The following is a 24,354-nucleotide window of genomic DNA, read 5'->3' as shown; positions in this document are numbered from 1 at the left end:
ATGATGACTGTTTTCATGCTGCACTTAACTCTTTTTGAATTTAGTATTTTTGAAGCTTTTAATACCTCTTCAAAAAAGATTAAAATTTATAAGAGCTTCTACTCTAGAGTGCATGCAAAAGCTCTTGTTCCAAGATAGCCACATATGCCTCCACTTTAGAGACATTGGAAAGCTTGGAGACTTTGAAAATGTCACTTCGCTTGGAAATAGCTTCTGAATGATGCCTTGCTTTTAAAGGAGGCAAAAGAAATGGGTTGAAGTAAGGGGAACATCTCTGGGATTTGTTGTCCAGAGTCAGGTGCTTAGGGCTGGACAGAAGTATACAAGCCATAAATAATTTGGGCATCCATTTTAATTGTCATGTTCAGCAATACTGTCTTAGAATTTGCTGTGCTTTCATTAAGTAGTTTTTATCATAAGACTACAGTTAGCTCATAACAAAATACAGATTCTTTAAAGTTGGGATGGAAAATGTTTTTGTTTGGGTTTTATGTTGATAGTTTTGAAATTATTTTAATTTTCTACTTCTTATTTTTTGTTTTTCCTTTTCCAAAGCTGTTGGTCCAAACAAAGCAGCTACTTTCCCACCCAGACCCCCATCTGCCTGAGCTCTCTAAGAGGCCATGCTGCACCCCCTCAGCTGACTCTGGGAGTCCTGTATCTTTAGTGAGCGAGGACCCATGAGGATTTTTATATCACATTTCCATCAGACTTCTTGTCTTGAGTAATGGCTACAGTAAGTACATCTGAGCCAGCAGCACCGTCCACATGCCCTCTGAAAGTCTGATACAGAATCATACAGCTCATCTAATTGTGATCTACCTGGTACAGGACTTGCTCAAGCTGAGTGTTTGTTTGAAATTATTTTTAATTGAGCTTTGAAGATTTGTAGTTAGGAAACATTTTTGTACAGCCAGAATGTTTAGGTATGAAATAAAACTGTTGTTCAAAGTAGTTAAATGCAGCTTTGTTGGAAATAATGTAAACACAGCAGTGCCTTTGCATCCTTAGAGCAATTTAAGTTATGTAGCTTCTTTTACCCATGCTCTAGTTTTGTTAAACAATTGAAAGTAATTCAGTGAGACCTGGTTTATTCAGTCTGGTTTATTGCATGAAAGTCTCCTTCAGAGTGCTGGGAAAACAATACAAAAATTTTCCTAAGGCTTTGAGGAGACTGCTGATGTCTTGAGTTTTTATTACACTAGAGGTCAGTGTATGATGGGAGCTTCTGCGAGGTGGCATAGAGTTTCTTGCAGAATCCTATTTCATCGGATTTGAAACCAGATTCTAAGAGAAACTGTAGCCTACTACTGTGGAAAAAACTTCACATTAACATGTCTTATGACTGTCTTGGATAAAGGTTTTTTTTAAGGTTCCTGCTTTTAATTCTACTTGCTAAAGGAGTATTTGGCAAGTATCAATAGCAGCACTTTAGTGTGGTAAGCATGAATATGCACAGTCCAACATGCACCTCAGACATTCATCTTGCTTTGCAATAGCATGATTTTTTGAATCAGATGTATTTCTATATGCTGTGCTATTTGTAGGAGTTATCCTTAACTTGTGCACTGTGCTTCTTAAGGGTATGGTGGAAGAATTGCACATGCACCTATTATAATTAGTGTAGATGTCAAGTTCCTGGCGTACTGAGCTGGTAACTTTCAGATGAGTGGCTTCACTTTAGAGTGCTGAGGGAAGCATATTCAGGCATGATTCTATGTCCTGCTGACTGGAGCAGACTGCATCACAAATGACAATATAAGTAAGATGGTGGAATAGGGAAAAATAACTGCAGGGTGGATTTGAGTTTTGGCTGTGTTCTCTAAGAGAACTAGCTACAAACAGACATGTCTGTATCCTGTTATTCTTGTGTAGGGCCCTTCTGAAATTCCTCAGAAAACAAGAAAAATGAGAACACGGGATGCCAAGATTTTACAGGCTAGCACCAATATAGAGGGTAAGTGCAGGCACAGAGCTGAATTTAGGTGTTCTTAAGAGATCTTCTGAGTGTTTGAGAGTCCTGGACTGATGAAAATCTTTGTGGTTTTTTTTGTTTTGTTTTTTTTTGGTGGGGTGGAAGGGGAAAAGGACACAATAAAAGCATAACCAACAGTCTGAAAATGTCCTTTGCACTTGGCTGCTGCCCAGTATGTTTTGTTACATGCCTCTGGAGCATTAAGACATGACACCTCAGCTGAGATAGTGTGAAGGAGGTATTAGAGTCTGGTTTAATTGAACTCTCTGTAATGATACATGGCTTCACAGAAAAGTTGTTGCATTCCTCTGCCTCTTTCCCAGATTTTTCCAAGTTATTTTTTTTTTATCCTCTGTAAGAAATGAAGAGGTACTAAGGCTTTGCAGAGTGGGGCCTTGTCAAAACATCTCCAGTTTTTGCGGTGTAATGCTTTATTGTGTTGGGTTTGACAAGCATGAGAAGATGATGGCTTTGTAGAACTGATGTGATAAAAATCATTAAGCAACAATAAAACATCCTAAAAATTTCTTTTCTTTTCCTGTCCTTTTGACATTGGAGGGACACAACCTTAATTTATTTCAGTGAAACTCTTTAAGATAAGCCTCGTAGTTCTGGATCTCTTATGTGCAGAACAGACTTTAAAGAAGAGAAGCTTTTGTAGCTGTCCCCTACCCAGCCTAGTGAATAACCTGATGGGTCAGTGCTGAGTCTTGCAGAGCAGCTATATTTCTGTCTGCTGTGCACATTGTCTTTACTGTTCTTTACTGGTTCAGGTGTAACAGCTGTCAGGTGTTAAATTAGTCCAAATATTGATGTTATCTGCATCCAGAAGAATCTTTTTCTTGAAAAACTGCAAGCTTGATTATTCCCTTGGATCTAAAATGATGGATCTTTGTGAATAAGCAGAAGGGATTGCTCAGTGGCCCCCCTTTCTAGTTTGTAATAACAAGTATCCAAACGATATTCTGATGTCTGTCTTTCCTTCATAATGTATTGACAGATTCCAGGATCTATCTATTGTGCAATAAGCCAGAGTACATAAAAAAATAAAGAATTAATATTTGAAGTGCCTTTTCCTGCTTTTGTTCTAAACTCTCAAAATGCAGGAATTATAATTATATGGTTCAAGTGGCTTGCCAGCCACCTCTCAGATGAGCCGGAGAGAGAGTGAAAAATATTGCAGCCAAGGTCAGTCTTTAGAAGGTTGGAATTCAATTGCCAGCTCTTGAATTTTGATTTCAATCTCAAATGTTCCCTAGTGGGTGATCTGTAGTTCTTAGAACTTGGGTTTGTCTCATTGTGTGTTCTTGCCAAAACTTCACGTAAGACTTCTGACAGTAACAAGGATGCATGGAATACACTGACATATGCAAATATAAAAAGAGAACCCCAACAATTCTGAGAGGATAGTTCAACTCACACCAGATATTCAAGGTTTCTTTGAAAGGGTAGATTTTGACAGGCTTCAAAGCTGCAGGGCCTTCAAAACTGCAGCACCATGGTCCTCAATCTCTTGTTCCAAGCACAAATGTGGCATTTTCAGAATGAGAAGAACTAATGAAATATGCTAGTGGGATAGTGGCAATGTGCACCAGGTTTAATGCATGCTCTGCATTATAAGTGTCACCTCTTCCCACCCCACAGTGGCTTTCAGGAAGCCTGTGAAGTAGTTGACCAAAACTGTAGCTGGATTTCAAATCCTTCCTTCCTTTTCTGTCTTTTTAAATGTCGATACATAAAGAGGAAAAGCCAGGAACAGTAATGGAGCAGCCCTACAGTTAAGTAGTAAGACGGAAATCGGAAACTGAGCATTATGTGATGGTGAAGAAACTGGTTTATTTTACTTTCAACTACCCCTTGGCAACCATCTTTTTTTTTTCTTCAAGTTTCCTACAGGTGGAAAAGTGAGTCCCTGCTCATTTACCCCTCCTAAGTGCAGGAATGCTCATTTGAGGAGATTGAAAGTTGGGAATGGGAAAACAATAGCATGTGGTTTACCATATTTTGGGAACTTTAGGCTAGTTTCCTGCCTGAAATACAAAGATAAATGTGGATAGACCTTAAAAACTGTCTTAGTTAAAATGTGTGAACAGATACATATCATTAGGAAGAAGACTGAATTGCTGCCTTAGCTGTTCCGATGGACTCTAAGGTAGTCTATGTTTGGAGGTTTGTTCGTCTTCTAAAATCAGAGTTTTTCCCAGCTCTGGCAGAATTCCTATCTTTTTTGCCTTTTCAATGGATTACATTTGTTTTGACCTCTTCTCTAGATGTCGTTATTAGTGTCTGACATGTTCAACAGCTGCAGTGGAAGCAAAGCACTGACCTGACTTCTCTTAACAGTTGTTGCTATGGTCACACAGGATATCATGACTTTATTTCATGTCTCTTAGTAGATAAAAAAGGAAAGTTTAACAAAACAGCTGTGGAAGTGAAAGAAGTATATATGGCACCTAAAACTATTTGCAGGTAAGCTGAACCTCAGCCTGCAACAGTAAAAATGTTGGTTTAGCTACCAGCTGTATTACAGGAGGGAGACAATAATCAATTTAACAGGAAAGACTGTTTCATGGAGTTCAGGTCTGCTCTGGAGAGCTTGTCACTGCTCTGTAGAAAGAAACAACTGCATTGGTGGAACCAGTCAAGTCTGGAGTAGCTCATGATTGTGAGTATTAAGGAGTTCAGGGGCTTGGCATCTTCAAGGACAATGTGGTGCTGGGATGATTCAGTTGAAACAATCCCAGTTCAATACTACATCAGTATGAATCTCCACATGGGCTAAATCACCATGTGGGAAAGCAATTAGTGTTACAGGGAGAGCCAGAGATGTTTTACATTTGTCAGAGAAGAAAATAAAAGCAGCTGTGATTCAAGGTGTGGGGATCAAAAATCAGGCAACATGGCAGGTGTCGCCCACAACACTGAACTCATTTGAAAAGGGTATGTGCTCCCCACTGGGAGAGATCTCAGGTCTGTCTCCTGATTGCTGTGGTTCTAGGAAGAGAGCTGGCTCTTCCAGTTGCACCCACTGATGTTTAAAGTTTTTGAGGGTAATAGTCTTTTGGTAGATGTTGCCTTCAATGCTGCTTGACCTTACCGAAAGGTGTAATAGAGACTACTTTCTGCGAGGTGGTTAAGGGAAAGCTTGGCATTTCTGGGGAAATTGGTGGTTCAAGGATATGTCTCATGTGAAAGGCTCAGCCTAGTAAATGCAGGGTCAAGTTGCTTGGGGCTCCTGGCAAACTTGCAAGACCTCTCTTTCCTCGTAAATACGTGCTGCATGAATAGTTGGGCTTTGAAAAGTGCTGTTGCTTGTGGTGATCTTGTCTATATGAATGGACAAGGTTGCAAGATACTTGAAACTGCTTCATTCTCTGTAGTCAGTCAGGTCGTCCCCTTTGTGCATTTGTAGTTCTTACCCATGCTTTTTTTGTGTTTATTTCTTGTAGGAGTAGTTGCCTTTTGAACTGTGAGCCAATTGCGGATTTGGTTGTGGTGATGCAGACCTACCTAGAGGGTCAGGCCTGGATGGCTGAGATTTAAGGTGAGGCCATGCTGAGAAATGGAAGCAGAGGTGAACCAAGAACTATGGGGTGTTGTTTTTCTTTTTTTTCTCCTGGAACTGTTTGTATCAAGCATTTAAAGAATAATCTGCATATGCCTCCCAGTACATACGCAGCAGTAAGAAAATGCGCTAAGAGAGCTGATGTTAGGCAGTTTCTTTCTTGGGGGTATGATAGGTACCACTTCAGTTGTTTTGCTCCAAAATTATATGGGAACTGTTTTTGTTGCAGCTTGCTGTAGCTTATGAAGGCACAGTGTAATGAGTAAAAGTTTGAACAAAAGCTTATTCTGCTTAACATCTTATTAAAAAAAAAAAAAAAAGAGAGACTGGGGACAGTGCTCACTTTTATATATGATCAAGAGCTTGAAAAGTTGGAAGGACTTTCAGTTGAAAAGCAAGACCTAACCTTGATTCCTGAAGATTTGGATTTGGTTTCCATGGAAAAAAATTGACCGAATATTGACAATTCTGAATTAAAGCAGTTGCATAAAGTATCCTCCAAAAATGTCTGGAGCAAGCATATTCAGATCACAGTTATTAGCTGTATGCTTTCTGTGTGGTGAACAAATTTAATGAAGGTGTGTGGAAATAGCCTGTTCTTGCAAGAATAAAGCATACACTGAAAACAGTCCTTGAATTTAGGTTTTTAAGGGTAATATGTACTCAAATAACTTCTTCCAACAAAGACTCACGTAAGTCAAGCCTCCAGAGAATTCCTTGCTGAACTTGCTTCTTAGTATGTACCATCGTAAATTGGTTGTAACCTTCCAAAGATAATGCTGTTAGACCATGTGAATGGGTATTCTCGCTGTATTTAAAAAATCACCCATAAATCAGCAACTAAAATCCATAAGGATTATTTTAGTAGGCAACTTAAACAGCCAGAGATTGTTAACAATACATAATTTACAGGCTTATCATGACTAAGATAAGACAAAGCATGGCTTAAGAAGGTCTGATAACTAAACCACAGGATATAATCTTCAGATAAATGTATTTAAGTTTTTCCACAGCATCTTGAACACTGTGCAGTATTTACTATACTTATAACTGGCTTGTAGTATAGATTCAGTAACGTATTACATGGACTATCAGACTGTAAAAGGATGGAAGAAAATTGGTGATTTCTGGAGGTCATGACCTAGCTTCCTGCTTTGTTGCTGGAGTTGCATCTGGGTAAGATTGTCCAGTTGACTTAAGAGGCTGGGAAATGTGCAGGACATGATGAGTCACTTATAGTCTCTTTTAATGTCATTCCAGTAGTCACAGTTTATGAACAGGTATTTTGGGCTTTTTTTCCCCTTAATTTACAGTGCATTGGCTTTGCTAGCAGCATACCATTTATCATGTACTACCTGTATTGTAGATATAAGGCAGCAAAGCCGAGACTTCATGTGCAAGTTCATGTGCTGTCTTGCTGGACAGTTTAACAGCCCTGCATACATACGAAGAAACATGCAAAACCAGTAAACTCATTTCTGCTGTCCAGGATGGAACGGAAACCCTGGGGATGCCCAGTTTTTATAAATCCCCTGTCACTGTCCTTCAGGTTAATGTCACATGTTGAACACCTGTGCTGTGTTCCCTCTAACCTCACTGGAAACTTCATCCTTTCCCTTCTGGGGATAAAGGCAAACCCATTTATTTCTTGTTCATTTTCTCAGATGGCAATAAGACTGTTCTCCCCTACTATGTTTTCAATGCAACTACTTTTCCAAATACTTTGTAAGCTGAATTGTTGATGCATACAGTGTTTTCAAAAATTATGCTATGCAGTACCTCACAGTATCTCTTGCTGTTCCAGAATTTTTTGGGTGTTTTTTCCCGTTTTGAGAACAGTTTGCTTGAACTTTTGTGCTTTCCTGCTACAGAACACTAGTACTAGACTTACTGCCAAAGTTAAGCTTACAGGGAGTGAGGGAGTGTCATCCTAACAAAAGTGGTTTGCTGTTCTACAGCATATGGTAATGCTTTTGTTAAAACGTGTTTCGCATAGTACCTGTTGTGCCTGGTGTTCTTTGGCAGTGTTTCTCATTCTCAGTTTGCCTGAGGGTGGAAGTGTTAATGCTGGATTAGCCTGGTGTCTTGTAGAGAGTCAAGGTCCTCAGTTGTGCTTAACAGTGTACCAGTTCTTCACCTGCTACCTTGTTGGTAGAGACTGGTCTTTTGCTATTTTTGTTCATACAGTTCCTTTCAGGCTTTGGGATTGCACCACTTGAGCACATGCTCAAACCTTGGATTTGTTTGTTTGATTGTTTAGACATTGTGGATTTTTAGTAAAGATGTTGCCAGGTGAAGAACATGGGATGGAGAGAGAACAAAAATATCTTCCTTATTGCTGCATCTCTCTTCAAATGAATAATTATTGGTAAGGAAGGAAGCTATGCCCAGTGTCACTCCCAGAAATTTAACATGGTATCTCTGCACATGTCCTGGGCTGTTGCCAAATGTCCATAGCTATTTATTATGGTCAACAAAACAGCGTCCTGACTATTTGGGAGCTGTAAACTTTGGATGAAACCACTAATCCATTCAGTCTGACATCTGTTCTGACACTATGCTTCTTTCTGTAGTAAGGCTTTTGAGGAGCAGCCTGTCCACCTGGGTAATTTCTTCCTAATTTCCATTCAGTGACAGTGTTTCTAGGATCTGAATTACTTTTGCCTCTTTCCAAAGCTTTGGTTGCACTGTCCTACTGAAAATGTCAGAAATTATCCTTTTAAGGAATATTTTGTTTCCATGAAGCTGTAATGACTCGAGTATTGGTGTGAAGCCATGCAAAGCAAGAGAAGGTCAAGAAATCTGAGAAGCATACTCAGTTATATTGCTTTTGCTAATTTCTTTGAATTGCAGATTCTAACTTCGTTAGTGGCTTTACAAGCCTTGGTGTTCAAGAGTAGCAACTGATACCTTTTCTAAAAACAGAGGGAGGGAGGAGATGGTGTACTGTGTTTATTTCAACAATCAGAAGCAACACTTCCAAAATATACTTGTGGTTGTATAGCAGAGTTATGAACCTTAAGTTATCTAGCAGTGACTAATATGTTGAGACAGTAGCCTAATATGTCCATGCTTTATTTAGAAAAGGTAGTACTTATTGGAGACAAGGAACAACACTAGTGTTTCATTCACTGTGTTTGCTGAATCCCTAAGTACAGATATCTAAGGCTGTCAGCAGTTCACGATGCAAGATACAGAAGTTTGCCTCTCGGGGTCTGACTGCAAGTTCTGAAGGATTTTGCAGTAGAGAAAGAAACAAACTCCTTTTCCCCCTACACCTTCTCTCCTTCCAAATGCACTTTCTAGCCTGTCCTATGGTTTGATCAAAGTTAGCAAAGGGTTGTGGTATCTCTTGATCAGATCTTTTTCACTTACATTGTGGTAAATTCTTCTAACGCTATTATCTCACTGGAGTGGTGTTTCACAAATAGATTGTGACCGCTTTCTAAATTCTTCAGGCAGAGCCTAGATTATACCAGTTGTTACATTTAGAGAACCCTACAGGTTAAGAAAAAATGACTACTTCCTCACAGCAGAGTTTAACCCATAGAGTCTATGTGTGTGTCTCCTGTTCCGCCTACTTCAAAATAAAATAGAAGACCTTATCTTCCCTCGCAAACTGGGAGATCCTCAGTTTGGGGGTTTATACAGTTTGCATTGAAGATAAACTGGGTTGGAGGGCGTAGGCTTTAACACAAAATACATGGCTTTATTCCTTTAGACAGTGCAGCCAAATGGGATTACTGAAGTCTGTGGGACTGTACTCCCTGACTTGCCACCCTCTCATCAAGCATAGGGAGTTGCTTGGCCTGTGGCAAGAATACCAACTGTAATATGCATCTGATAGTAAAAGAATTAAGAGTTTGTTCTCTCAGAAAGACAAGAAGTGTTTGTGTTGGTTTTTTGTTTAGGGCTTTGTTTTTTGGTGTTTTTTGGTTTTGTTTTTGTTTTTTTTTGGTGGGTTTCTTTTGTTTGTTTGTTTTTATGATAAATAAAAAATCCCCTATGGGTCATTCTGGGCTCTCACAGAAACTTGAATATGCTAAATGAGCATGGCTCCCTAGCTGAGCCAATAGGGATGGCCAGATCCAGGCAACACTTTTATCCCACAAGAGGGAGGAGGGGTGAATGAGCTAGAAGATATAAGCTGAAACAAAGCCATGCTGTCCTTCTGAGTCATTCGCATACACTGGATGGGTAAGGCTTCCTGCTTCCTGGGACGCAGAAGTGGGGTCATGATTCTAACAATGGATGCTGGTAAGTCACTTTTTATTAAATTTGTTTGTCTGGGTTTTTTGTTTTTCTTTTGTTTTGTTTTTTTTTTTTTTTTTTTGTTGTTGTTGTTGTTGGTTTTTTTTTTTTCCTGGGAAGTCTCTCCTTCTCCTTCCCAGCTGGAAAGAGATAATTCTTAAACTGGGAAGCTGAATTGTTAAATAAATGCAGGCTTAATCCAGACTTCTCAAGCTGTGTGCACTTTACTGTGTGTTACACAGTGTTACTTCTTGACTGTTACTTATTGAATTATATACCCTCTCTTGCAATGCAAGACAGAAGTACATAAATCATCATCATCTTCCAAGTTGTGGAAAATTATCAAAAGTGTGTCTGTTAATTTGTACTCTGTCTTTATGGGGACAGAACCTGTGGCATGATGTCTCACTCTCTTTGATAAGAGGTAATAGTCTCTGGAAGATATATGCTAAATCATATGCTTGCTGTAAAGAGCTGGTGGTGATCTAATGAATTCGCTTCCTCTATGTTTACAGAAATTTTGTACTGAGGAGTAAGAGGGAGAAATTGTTGCATTTCCATGGTAATTTTGCTTTGTGTGTTTATAGCCAAAAAAGTCGATGTAAAAAGAGCACACACAGGATTTTAATTTTTCTTTTTTTTTTTTCAAGTTAGGTGCAAAAGTGAAAACTTTAACATAGTTTCCTGTGTGATAGGGAGAGTGGTTTCTATAAAAGAAACAAGCAATCCCAGTCCTGCCTCTTGAGAGGGGGTGTGTTTCCATGTCATAACTCGCATCCTTCAAATTCCAGAGTAATAAAAGACCTTGGATTTTAAATGGTTATGGATAGGACATAAAGCACCAGTGGTTGTGCTCTGGCAGCATGCTCACGGCTGCTCTCTCTCTTACCAGTTGCAAGCATGCCTGCTGCATTTTTAAGAGCGCTGTTGAACTTTTGTCAGTAGTTGGTTCAGCTACTTTTTTTCACCACAGTGCAGAAGCATAATGTGACAAGTTCTACAAGCTGAGTTCAAAGTGATAAACTTATTGAGGCAGATCTTGCTGGTCTGTTTTGTCTACTTGTCACATGCTCAGTTTACTCCATGCTAATGGAAAGCTCACTGTCTCCTGTTGGGCATTTGCTAGGGCCTAAAGGGAAAACTCTCTGTGCCTTCTTCCAGTTGTTTGATTTTTCTGAGACTTCCAGAAGGTGACCCAGCTGTGATCTTCATGCTTGGTTTAGAGGAGATAGCAAACCACTTCATTTAACCCACCCACACTTAACTGAAGTTGCTTTGTCATCATCTGTGTAGGCAAGATTTTGTATTCAGGTTACGTTACCTGCTTTGCAAATCAGTTAAAACCCAGGCCCTTTAACTGACATGATAAACTTTAAGACAAGCTCAGAGAGGCATAGAGTGGCATATGGCTGATAATTTTCCATGGCGTAGAAGATGATGATGATTTATGTACTTTGCCCCTTTCAGGAGGCATATTTCAGGTACTTAAAGAAGTTTGAATACCCAGAATTAGCAATCCCCTTCTACCCTGGCTTGTGAAAGTATAACTGATGCCTCAATGGAGGATGTCCTGGCAGTGTTCAGGATTTATGTGCTTGTGGGAGCTACAGACCCAGGCTTTGCTCATGAGATACTTCTTCCCCTTTGAAGGCCAGAATTCCTGTACTGCACTGAAGTAATTGAACTGTTTGTTTTGGAAAGACTGAGGAAATGTTAATAACATATGGTTAAAAAAGTATCTTTTATTTGCATATACTTACGTACTTGCATTGTGCGCTGTTTCTTTGTGCTGTGAGGTGAATCATAAAGAAGTGACCCTGCTCACCTGTGTTTCACCGGATTCAAACCTGTATTTGATTCTAGAATGGTGTCACTGCACTAGTTTCTCAGAAATTACAGTGCTCTAGTAGTCCTAGTAATTTTCAGAGTTAACACTGACTTCTAAGGTTAGTAAACACATCTTTTGGAAGCTCCCAGCTCCTTAAGAATTCTTAAATTACAGTTCTCTGGTTCTTTATGGGAAAATGGTTCTAACTACCTGAAAGGAAACATTGTAATTCAAGGATTTATAACAGTGAGTTCTAGTACTTCTCAAGTATATTTAAGTTACAGAAAAAATATGCAGGCAATCCAATGCTTTATGATTTAGTCTGGGGCACAGATAGTGCTCCATGAAGTGTATCTGCTTGGTTTCAGCTGCCTTTTAAAGCTGAGCTTGCTATTCTTGGAACTGTTTGCTTATTTCAGATTTTATGTTTGCGTTACAAGTCAGGGCTAATTAATTATTTATTTAAACGGGCATCATGTTCTTAAGTTGTTTTTTAACAGAATAAAGCTTGTTGTGTTCCTTAGGATAAGTGTAAGAATACTTGGGCTTGTGTTTCAGATTTTCATTAAATGCATTTTATTCTGCTGCATTTGTCATTGCAGCTTTTAACTTCTTGCAGGAGCAGGACTAAAAAAGTTTCGGACTGGGGGGGAGTGGAAAGGAGAGCTGCAAGATAAAGTTGAGAGTATAATTGGATTTGAAGCTGCTACAGGCTGGGACTGCTGCAACAGCTGATTTGATCCTTCTGAGTTTCAAGAGCTATTTATGGTAGATTAGCTGTATCAAAGCTCTACTGTTCCAACCATAAAAGGCTGGTCCTATGTGAAGTTGCCACACTGCATTTGGCTTACTCTTCCAAGGTTGGAGAGCCTTATAGCGTTTTGTGGATAAATTCAGTGATGGATGGAAATACTAAAGGCAGATCAAGGAATAACACTGTTGAGGACTTCAGATGGCAGCGAACACTTAAAAGGAGATTTTCACTAATAAATTTTTTGCTCTAGTGTTTGGAATCAGCACTTGGATATAGCTCCAGCATATTTACTGCATTTGGTGAACGCATGCTTTTAGGAAAGCTCTGTTCTAAATTTATCTGACTTATCTGAATCATCTTGACTGCACATATACTTGCCAGCCTTGCATGTTGATATTTGGTAACTTCTGTGAAGTCGCTTTTCTGTTTTCTTAGTGGGTGAGCATTAGGTCCTTCAGAAGGGAATCTTAGCTGAAGTGAGAAGCTTTTCTAAAACAAGAATTATGAAATACCTGACTAAAGAGAGCTTTGGGCATTATCAGTAACTATTTTGAGAAGACTTTGACCCCTTCTTCTGCATCTCTTACTTCTTCCTTTCTTCCCCTGTGTAAAGGCAGACAAGTGGATTTTTTACAGGATTCTGAAGTAAGTAGCACGTCATTTGGAGCTTGCGCGCAGTCACTCGAGCCAGTTGTAAGAACATTTGCGGCTTTGTCAGGTTGAAATGTGAGTGGGTTTATTCCAGCCTGTGCATGCCACTCATTCAGCCTTCCTTGAGGCATTTTGTGGTTTTATTCTTGTGGTTTTGCTTAGAGGATGAGTTCATTCTGCTATGAATGGAAAATCCTGCCACTAGCTGATTTGTGTGTGAGATGTCTGTCTTTCCTTTGTCACTTTTAATAGGTTAACCTAAGCCACAGTAGTACAACCAGTTATAAGAACACTTCTATAAACCCCAAATCCTTCAGCAGTAATTTTCTGTTGAAGAAGTTCTATAAACACATACGAATACTGTTGCATTGGATAACTCTGTATTTTGAGACTTGGAGTGTTTTGAAGAAAACCTCCTCCAACTTTCCACTCTCTTATTTTTAAATATTACCAGGACACCACAGGTGGAAGTTACTTGCACTGTTTTACCTTCCTTTTCTGCAGCAGTTATCAGCTGTTGGGGGGGGGGGGAGGAGTAGGGGAAGCATAAAGAGCAGTAAGAGGAGGTTCCTTGCTTCAAGACCATTCCAGGTGGTGTATCCTAACCATAGCATCTCCAGAAACATAAGAAAAGTATCACTGCCAAGAAAATGAATTTTGTATTTTTGAGTTTCCCTTTCAGGAACTAGCAATTTAAGGCTGTCTTCCATTTCCTTTGTGTTACAGACTTGTATTTCTCTGTCAAATGGACTTAGAATTTTTATTCTGAGTTATATAAACTTGTGTTTAGCCTAGAGAATACCAGAAGACAGAACATGTCCGGAGAATTACTGTATAAAAACTACTGTATCAGTTTACGTATAGGAATATTTTATCAAATAAAAAAAAAATGTATGTGTAATCTTTCCCATGTGGACTTTCTTAGATATACATTTAAATATTTGCCTCTATCTGTGTGTTAGATTTATATTGATGAAGTGGTTTGAAAGCTTTACACAGTCTTAGTACATTTGTTTATACAAAATATGAAGAACATGTAGAATTTGTGGTTTGTTTTTTTTTAAATGCAGCACTGTCATTTTCATTGCTTAGAACGTGTTCACAAGATCAGCTTTTGTCTATGAAGCCTTTAATATAATGATCATAGGTGCAAATTGCACAAGCTTATTTAGTTAAATTGCCATTCTTTGCGTTCATGTGTGTTCCCCAGTGTCTTGGCTGTTATGCATGGCAATTTCGCTACAAAGAGGCAAAAGCTTCTTTGCAGACAGTTTGCAGAAACAGGGTGACTGAGGCTTAAGCACTTTGCAGAGGCATCATGGTTTGCAGTGTATTTCTTGCTGAATGCATAGGCTTCTCTTTCTCCACAGAAAAGCCTCATTTTGGCATAATAGAGGGGAATAGTGAGCTCAAAGGAATCGGTATGCACACTGGTCTTGCATTATTAATTCACTGTTTTTTATACTTTCCCAGCTAGGCACTTTAGAGTTAACAGACACCCTGGAAGGTCGTGATTTTTAATGAGCAAAACATGTCCTAGTTGGAATCTGCTTTAAGCAGATAAGAATGCATTGGGTAACTGGTGATAAAAATGTTTCTGATGTCACTTTCTCACGTGTTGGTGTGTTGAAAGGGAGTCTTTTAGTAGAAAGGGTACAGCAATTACACATTAAGTCTTTGCTGATTTATTTGGATTTAGTTGATGGGATGGTCTCTCTTGGCTGTAGTGATGCCAGTTCTCAGAGTTAAAAAAAAAAAAAAAAGTCTGTAAAGTCAGATTTCAGAGACCCAGATTAAAATAATTCAAATTTCCAGACATGTGTCTCCTTAGGTACACAAAAAAGCATCATGATGAACTTGGACATTAAGCATCATGTATCAAAATTAACTAAGGCAAGATAAGTTTCCAAAACAACTTGGGGCTCCATCAGACCTTTAGGCAGGAAGTGTGTAATTTCCCGACACAATGCAGCCTTTTGATGCCAAAAGCTGCCATGCTGTTACCAGCGGTCTGTTACAAAGGAGCGGCATTCAGGTGTCAGTCGGGAGGGAGACTGGTTGCCAAAATACTCTGAGAAGTTAATAATACTTCCATGCAGTTAATGACTGCCAAATGTGCTCCTCGTGGCTTATACCTGTAAAATTCTTGGCAGTCAGCTAAGGCCTGCAGGATTTCATTCTTGGTCCATCATATCAGCCTTAGATTTAGACAAAATTACTATCTATTCCTTAAAATAAAACAGCGCTGTCTCCTATTAGCTCGCTGTGGAAGGAAGGAGGAGTGTGGATTAGTGTTTCAAAACAGTTGCACCAAATAATTTAGGGAATATGCAGGTTGTATATGCTTCGCATGTGACTTTTCAATCTTGTCCTTGCTGACAGGAAGCTCAGTTAAGACTCAAAGACAGCTAGAATAACTCTTTTAACTCTTAGAAAATACTTGCCCCAACCGTTTATGTTAGAATGAAAAATGGACAGTATTTCAATGTCATTTCCCATGAAGTGTCAACTGGCCTTGAAAACAAGGTGAGAGCCTCAAGGGAACAGCATTTCAGGCAGCACTCCAGTGGTGATTAGGGGTTGATAATGCTGGCCCTGTAGCCAGAAGCTGGGTCTGGGATTTGAGACCTGGCTTTAGTGTCAGTCATTGTAACACCTGCCTGCTTTCAGTTTCCAATAAAAAAAACTTGCCTGATTTGTTAACACAGGCAACTGGAGCTGAACAGCTTAGGCAGCTGTTGTTCCAGCAGCATTGGATTTGTTCCTCTTTGTTGTGAAGACAAGTAGCAGTTTTTTGCAGTGAGTAAAACTAACCTTGAATGATATATTTCTCATTGTAGTCAAGCCATCCATAGCATATAACTTATTTGAAAGAAATAGACTCAAGGATCAGCACTGGTAATTCTAAAGAGCATTATAAATTCCTGAAGTTGAGGGAAATAAAACTTACTGAATGCCTTAAAAAACCCTAACTAGAGTGAGTTTATACTAAAACTATTTCAAAAAAACCCCATATGCCAACTCCCTGAGTTGTGCTCAGTGAAACCTGTGTGAATTGTACAACTTAACTTTGAAAACATAGCTCAAAAGCCAACCTTTCATTCTGATAGTAAGGGTTCACTTTGCAAGCAGGGAATATTTACATTGATAACTGAAGGTTGTGTTTCAGAATGGGAAACTTCATTTTATAACTGTGAAATGAATTCAAGTCTTTAAAGACTGCATTACAGATTTAAATACCAAATTCTCAGGTTGAGTTTTTTTGTAGTTTTCTTACTTCTTATTCTTATGAAATTATCAGTGGGAAAACATTAATAGAAAAAACACTATATGAAATAGCACAGAATACATTCTGGTTATAGTGCTCTACATACAAATATTCTGCTTATCAGCACAGATATCTAAAGGTATGCTAGAAATGTAATTGGAACAGATACAATTTCGATATTGTCAAAATGCATTTGTCAGTTTGTATATGCAAGTATTACAGAAACAGCAGTAAACAAATTGCTGTCTTTAGGTATCTCAGAACTCAAAAGAACAGATTTGGTGATCATATGCTTATATGTAGCATACTTATAGAACGGTTAGGGTTGGAAGGGACCTTAAAGATCATCTAGTTCCACCATTCCTGCCCTGGGCAGGGGCACCTTCCACTAAACCAGGTTGCTTCGAGCCCCATCCAACCTGGCCTTGAACACTGCCAGGGATGGGGCATCCACAGTTTCTCTGGGCGACCTGTTCCATATCATGTCAGATAAGAATGCTAAGTGTTCAGCTTAGAGGAACTCTAGTAACTTAGAGTTGTGAAGCTGTTTTTTATAAAAGCTCCCATACATGCAAATGGTTCTCATTTCTTTTCTGACCAAAGGCTGGAACCCTTTGCTGATCAGTCATTAGATCATGTCACAGCCCTTTCTGTGTAAGGATTCTGTTTAGGCGGGCACTGGAAGAATGATCCATCCTGGCACTTATTCAGAGCCATTAAGGCTTAGATTTTCCAGTGTTAATCATGTTTCTGGCTATTTGGATTATGTATATTTGCTGGCTATAAGGATTTGTAAGGTTAAGTCGAAGGAGAAAGCATAGGATCAACACACCTGGGTCCAACATTTTGCTTGCTGAGCTAATAATGTGTCAGACATTAACTAGGAGGATTTATAGCAATTACTAATTGCAGAAAAAAAAACCATAATATTGTTGATAAGACTTTGTGCTGTTCATAGCTATCCTGCTTTAAACAAGAGAAGTCAAGAGCAGCCTTGCTATTCACTTGTTGTGGGCTGGTGTTTAGGGTTGACCTGAAGTGGGTTCAGGCTTCAGGATGGTGAGTTTCAAACTGGGGTCTCCTCCTTTCTTCTGGAAATACCTAGGCAATTTGAACACTGTTTGGTGAGGCCAGCCACATTCTTTCCTACTGCTGTCAGGAATGATGGCTGTTTTAGACACATAAGCACACCTAGCGGATCATGTTCCTGCAAGTGTTTAAGGCTAGGGATACCAAATTTGTTCTTCTGACTGCTTCAGGCAGCTGATGGTTTGGATTGACATACAGGAATCGTGGAAGTGACAAACCCAGTTTACAATACCAGTTTAGGAATCCCTCCCAGTTGCCCCCCATTCCCAATTTGCTCTTGAACCACTCTTTTCATGTGTGTCAGTTGGCAACATGACCACACAGATAGGGGAACTGTCTCTCTCTGCTCTCTGAGAACCTTTTCCCCTTCTTCTCTGTGGGTTGCCCAGTCTTGCTTACCATGGCTATGCCAGTGTGGGTGCTGATAGAGGGGTTTGAGAGGAGTCGGGGAAGAGCTGCCGTATCCCAGACAAACCCAGAACAATTACAAAGGTTTCTATACTGCCTGTGCTGGGTTGTTTGGACTTCAGTAAAAATAGGTGTAAGTAAAGTTAGGGCATAATTTTGAAGTGCAGCTATGAAAGACTTATGTTTGATATCACAGGAACTTCACAGGTTGATTGAAGCCAACACAGGAGTAGCTAGTTTCTATTAAAACATTAAGTGGATAAGTATTTCTGATTTAAATGTAGGGGCAGTAATTGAGTAGACACAAGTGATTTGCGATTGCCTGTGATGATGCAAGATTGAATGCAGACAATGAAATATCATGACAACGCAAATCAGTGGAAGTTAATTGTCAGAGAAAAAAGTGACTCTATGCACATTCCTGTCAGCAAACACTTAAGATAAATCAAGGTCTATTAGGCTTAGTTGCCCTGGCTTGTCTTCCTGGTGTCTCAAGTATCCTTCTACAGCAAGACACTTGCTCCCTCTGTGAGACTGCAGAGAAACAGAGAGAGAGAGGAGAGAAAGAAGGAGCTGGGAGGCATCAAGGATTAGGGAGCAGGCATTAGGATGAAAACCTAGAGCTGTTTTCAGGGAGAACCAAGGGAAGCACTTAAGAGAAGAGCTTTCTCATGCTTTTGTTTTTACTGTCTTGATTGGATAAATGGGCTAGTTTAAACAGGATCTTTGGGTCACCTCTCTGCTGGGAACACACAGGGCTGATATGCTGGGATAATAGTCTAAGATTTAATCTGAATATTGCATCATAGGATTACACCCTAGGAGGCATAAATGGCTTGTTCTCAACATGACTTCATTTACATCGTGTACTCTGACAATGCCTCACTAGTTATCTCAAGATATTTTGCTCATTCATATCTTTGATTCAGTGGCTGTGAAATGCAACCTGCTGCTCAACTTCAGAGTTTAACAAATGGTCTGAGTTGAAATGAACTCTGAATTGATTAACACTTCCGAATTGCTTCTCTCCTGTGACATGTGACAATTAGTTGAATCACCAAGCAGTTTTCTGATGTCTCCATTGCTTACATGAATCTGGATTTTTGTGTTGAACACTATTTCCCTGATAGCAGGGGAGCAAAATTTAAGCATGGCCCTTGCCATATCCTGAGACTGGTGGGCTGTGAAACCTAACCATGAAAGCCGATGGAGCTGAGATGTGCCCTTCTGACTGCAATGGGATGCTTTATTGCAGCTCCTGCTGGGCAGATGTGTGGCTCTTCCTGACACAGAGGAGTAATTTTGTCAGTTCACAGTGAGTTAAGTGTGTTCAGTAGAGTACAGTAAAAACCAATGTAGTTGGTACTGTTCCCATGGCCATCAAGCTGTCCTCCCTGTGGATGGTGTTATTGAGGCAGACAAGCTCTAAAGGTTTGGAAATATTTACACGGTTCAGGACCCTGACTCTGGCCAACATGGCTGTATATCCTATGAGAGTATCCGATGCAAAAAAAAAAAAAAAAAAAATTGAACATTCAAGTTTACCCAGCCTATCATGTTTTTCCTTAACGCTAAAAGCCCTTCCTACAACCACCTGCCAAGTGTTGTATATGTTTAGCTTTAAGGGCTGACAGGTAACCAAACCTGTTGTGGTTGCAGGCTGGAGACTTAGCTTGCAAGTCTCTTAAAAAAAAAAATGAAGTGAATGTGGTGTAGGGGGATGTGTGTTTAGAGTTTTGCAGGGCAGAGTTGGTTTTGGCCTTTTTCTCCTCCTTTTGGAGCTCTTAGCAAAGCAAAATATCAAACTTAGCTCAGGGCTTCTTGACGCAAATTATTGCAACCTTCTGTTGTTTTTCAATATAACAACAACAAAACCTCCATTCTGCTTCTAAAGGAGATCCCTCCCTCCTGCACCACAAAGGATCTATCCCTGTTAGGGCAAACAGGCAGCTTGTGACTTTGACAATAGGTCTTTGTGTTCTGAAGACATAGCATAAATTATTCCCTCCCCAAAGAAGGCTGTGAAAGAAAAAAACAAGGCTAAATAACCTGGCTCCTCTACAGAAGCCAACCAGAAACATTGTAATTCAACCACAGTGATGCTGTGCTTGCCGTACCCTGATCAGTGTTCAGGACTGCCTGGAGTGCAAAGCTTTTCGTCAGGTTTTGGTAAGAATTTACAATTCTATTCCCAAGTGCCAGTCTCTTGTCAAAGCTGTGGGCTGGGACTTAGAGGAAGCATCACATGAAAAATTGCAGGTGATGATGTTCTGTAAAGACATTTTATTTATGGTACTTCAAACTTTCTGGACTGGCCAATAAGCCATTGTATCAGTCACAATTTTAGCCTTTCCCTTTTTAAAACAGGATCATGATTACATCCTTCAGGACTTCTGACCTTTCTTCATTACTGAAGTTGCTGGTCTCTAATTTCCCCTCCCTTTCCCTTCAGGGATGATAATCTTTATTACCTAAGTTATTCTTTATCTGCGTTTGTCTTCCCCTTTTCTCCTGCTAACTTTGAGTAGTCTACAGGTTTCATTTGGAGACACCTTTAAATATTGTGTTTGCCAAATGGTACTGTTGAAAATGACTCTTCCAAATTGAGAGCTTTCTATTGCTTTGTAAATATTTGGAGCAGTCTTTCTGTCTTGAATGCTCATTTATGACAGCTCAAACCTCTTACCATGTTTGTTCTAAAGTGGTGGTAGTGAGGGGAAAATCACATAATTGAATCAGTTATTCTAAGGTAAGGTTTTACGATGCCTTCAGAAAGATCTATTTGAATTCATTTTGTTAGGAAGTGACAGAAGTAGTTCTGAGCTTTCTTGAGCTGCCTTTCTGCTGACAAAGTAGAAGCAGAGCCAAGGTACAGATAAGAGAAATGACAAATACTATTTGGCTTTCCAGTTTGTGTGAATATCGGGAGGAAGCTTCTAAATAATTAAAAATCCATCTAATGTAGCCTTAAATTTCACATCTTACAAATTGTGCTCTAAACTTTCATTGCCTGATTCACGTTCGTAAGAGTTTTCAATCTACTTCCACTATGAACTTTTCTTAAGCTCTCCTTTCAGAACTGGGGATACTTTACATCTGGGCATGGTTGGGTCTGTGAAATACAGTAATGTCCAACCAGTGGTTTAAAACTGCAGCAGTGTCAGAGTCTGAAAAAAAATGAACAACTGTCAAACAAATTATACTTTGTGGTACAGAAGAACTGTTTATGCCTCGTGGTAATGGAATAATGTGTCACAAACTTTATTTAGCTTTTGCAGTGTGCCAGTTTCATCTGGCTCATAGCACTTGCTGAAGCAAGCTGACTGCGTGAAATAATTGTCTGTACACATCTCATAAACCCCTCCTGGTCTGGGTGACTATTCTCTCACACAGAAGCAGGCTCTGAAGGGCTGGTTGTCCCGTGCTACGCTTGTAACTGCGGTGACGTGTAGGAGGAGCGAAACAAGAGGAGATAAGGGAGAAACAGGTTTTATAGCCTAGAACTGATGAGGCCTGTGAAGAAGCATCATGTCCAGTGGAGGAATTAATTGGCGTCCTTAGCAGTAGCACTCACATGTCTGCTGTGTCTATTAATCTCTATGAAATGACGTAGATGGTTGGACCAACTGCAGGCTCGATGTGCCTTCTGACAGCATAAAATTGGCTTGTAATAAATATGCTAAAGAAGCAACAGGAATAATGAAACCTATTTAGGAACTGACATGCCACTGGGTTTTCATAAATCCCTGGAAGTGTAATGCTGGCAAATGAATATTCATAAACCAGGCTATTAAAATTTTAAGAGAACCTGGAAGGGATGATGATGTCAGACACCACAGTTAATTACAGAGAAGGTTAAATTCTTGGCTAACTAGGCTGAACATGCTCTCGCACTAGTTTTTACATAACACAAGAAGGGAAGGAGCCACAATATTGGATGTAGGTTCTCAGTCTCTTACATATTCTCTGAACTGAAAGTCTAACCAGTGTAGAGAACAGGAAGTATTTACATCCAGCTACTGTGGAAATGAATCAACTTCAAGTAGTTGAGCTGCCGATCATTTCTTTTGTGCTTATTTTTTGTTACTGAACTGGTCCCAGTTTCTGGCTTGCTTGCTTGCCATGAAGTGCCCTGCTGGACTGGGAAGCACGTGGTGGCTCTCTTGAAAGCTGCCAGTTGTTAAATGCAATCTGTAATGTTCCCTAGACTTATTACTGGGAATACTAATACTATAGTAACTCTACTTACTCAAGGTAGCAACCAGTTTTAAGGATTTTTGCTTTGTTTTAAGATATACACTGTTACTCTCAAAAGAGTTATGAAAAGGATATGGTTTCTATTTTGTAGGATAGCAGTATTTTATAATGCTCTCAGAATTGCTGAGGGGTTGGAGCGAGATACAGAGGTCACAGTTCTAGTCCCACTTGGCAGAAATAAATTGAAAAATCTCTAACTTTAGGTGGTGGTCAGTGTACTCTTTATTTTCTTTATTGCATTTCTTTCCACAGCATCGATTGAAACTGTAGAAGCCATGCTAAAACAAATCCCACATACGTGTCCTTGTGGTATGATGGGCGGAAATACTGAACAGGATTCTAGCTTCCCTGGAATCAGGGTAAAGTCTTAGATGTTAGGACCTTACTGAAATTAATGTTACTGTTCCAATTCAAATTATACATACTTCCTTTCTTAACTAGAAAGGATGAAAAGGAAGAACATGTTACTATATATCTTGAATCAAGATCTGTAACACAGGACCCTTTGAACAGGAGAGCCCTTCCACAGATGAAGATGAACAAAATAATACTTGGAACTTTTTTATTTTTTTTTTTTAAATGTAGTGTAAAGTTAAAATCTAAACCAAACTAGTAACTTGTTTTGGTCAAGGAAGTAGAGCAGCTGATCACCCCCTTTATTTTGCCAGAGCAAGGAACAGTAAACACTATAAACACAGATGAAGTGGTTCTTAAATTCCAGCAAAAAGCCTGAAAACAACTGAAAATATCAAAACATGCTAAATAGGATTCTGAGGGTCTGTGAGATTTTAAGAAAATCTTTCCAACTTGTTTTGAAACTGAAATCTTAAGCTTTCAATTTCAATATTTTTTTTTAAGAGGCAACTCCTCAGCAATCTAATAGAGATGCTACATGGCCATAAAAATGCAGAAATCTTAAATTTCAGAATATTAGAAATCATGCTCCCAAGAGTTCTCACCAGCTGGGGGAGTGCAACAAGAAATTGCTAATGTCTACTGAGACATACTGCAATTTTGGGAGAAGGAAAATAACTTACTAACCTCGGCTTTCAGCAGCCCTTGTTGTAGGGTGACTAAAGAGGCAGTGTCTGGCTTGGGTGTAAAACACAAGCTTCCTTTTTGACAGAGGTCTTTGGAATCCTCTGAGAAGACAGCAGATTTATCACTTACCTAATCTTGTGGGTTTTGCAATTAAGTAAGCATGAATTCTTCCACACTTACTGCCCCGTCTTGAGTTCTTTTATTACAAAGGAACTTGTGCCACAGAAACTCTCTCCCCCAACCACCTCTTCCTGCTTTAAGCTTGCCTCTTTAATTGTGTGGCTTCTCTAAATGAGCTCAGGCAGGAAAAATAAAAATATACATTTGCAAGATGTGCTTCATGATGGAAAACAAAGTTCAAGACTGTTCTGGATGACAGCCTTTCAAATGTAGCTTCCAGGCAGCCAAAGCTGTGTTGATAGCATCAATGCAGGAGGCAGCAAGGCCATTTGCCATGGAGGAGGAACTGAACAGATGCCAAACCTTGATCACAAGTCTGTCCCTCTGGGAGTAAAAGCTTGCTTGTTTGAAGTCCAGGCTTTTCCTTAGCAAATTAAGGTTTTTTTAGTATGCATTTCCCCTCCTTTCTCCCATAGTTGCCTCATTCTTATGTTGCTGTTGTACTTGGTTTTCATGTTTAAATTGTTCACTTTCTAGATGGGGAATCTCTGTTTTCATGCAGATGCAGACCACATGTGATTCAAGAGATTCTTTGGGATTCTAATCTTCCAAGATGAGCAGTATGCACAGGCCTAAGGACTGATATAATCAAATCAACCATCCATCAGAAGATGGATGTGAATGGTTTCTGTCATTAAAGTCAGGTGTTTCCATGGACCCTGTGGTCTAGAAAGGTTGGAAGTGGGAGACTGCTGTGGTGGTGATTGTCCACACAGAACCAGTGTTAGGCATCTGCAATAAAGTGGAAATTTTCACCTCAACTCAGCAGCACTAAGCCAGTGCTTCAAACATAGGCGATAATCCAAGCTAAAAATTGTGCAGACTGTAAACTTTAACTTCTGGAACAACAGTTCATTTTCTGAAGAAAATGAAAGTACCTTTAAATAGATAACCTCCTCTCGCTGTTCTGCTTTGATACCTTTTTGTATGGTTCTTGTGTCTGACCTTGGCAGTATCTGACAGGAAGAAGATGGGGATGAAAACCTGAATGGAACTTGCTTGAGTCCTTTTTTTCTTTTTTTCTTTTTCCAAAAGAAAATCTGATGAAGGTATTGTAACTTTTCTAGCTGGGAGCATTTCTTGGTGT

The 24,354-nt window shown here is 39.5% G+C and overlaps 1 protein-coding gene across 21 annotated transcripts in view; it reads left to right on the top strand.

The window, feature by feature from the left end:
* Positions 1–5,424: 5,424 nt before the first annotated feature.
* The window catches only part of SVIL (supervillin), a 114,677-nt gene continuing 95,747 nt past the window's right edge, over positions 5,425–24,354 (top strand). For 9 of the 21 annotated variants that reach the window (XM_061468108.1, XM_061468120.1, XM_061468103.1 and 6 more), the window contains exon 1: positions 9,697–9,797. In XM_061468108.1, the coding sequence (XP_061324092.1) occupies positions 9,734–9,797 (64 nt within the window). In that variant the 5' untranslated portion in view covers positions 9,697–9,733. Of the gene's footprint in view, positions 5,520–9,677; positions 9,798–12,454; positions 13,019–24,354 lie in introns of those variants that run through there. The other 12 variants (XM_061468115.1, XM_061468112.1, XM_061468102.1 and 9 more) reach the window with 8 other exon arrangements.

Source organism: Pezoporus flaviventris, unplaced genomic scaffold (assembly GCF_033815535.1).
Source record: "Pezoporus flaviventris isolate CSIRO_AGI_PZ_B2104156 unplaced genomic scaffold, CSIRO_AGI_Pfla_v1 ptg000047l, whole genome shotgun sequence".
Classification (NCBI taxonomy): Eukaryota; Metazoa; Chordata; class Aves; order Psittaciformes; family Psittacidae; genus Pezoporus; species Pezoporus flaviventris.
The sequence above is the reverse complement of the archived record's forward strand: the minus strand, read 5'-3'. Positions and strand labels throughout refer to the sequence as shown.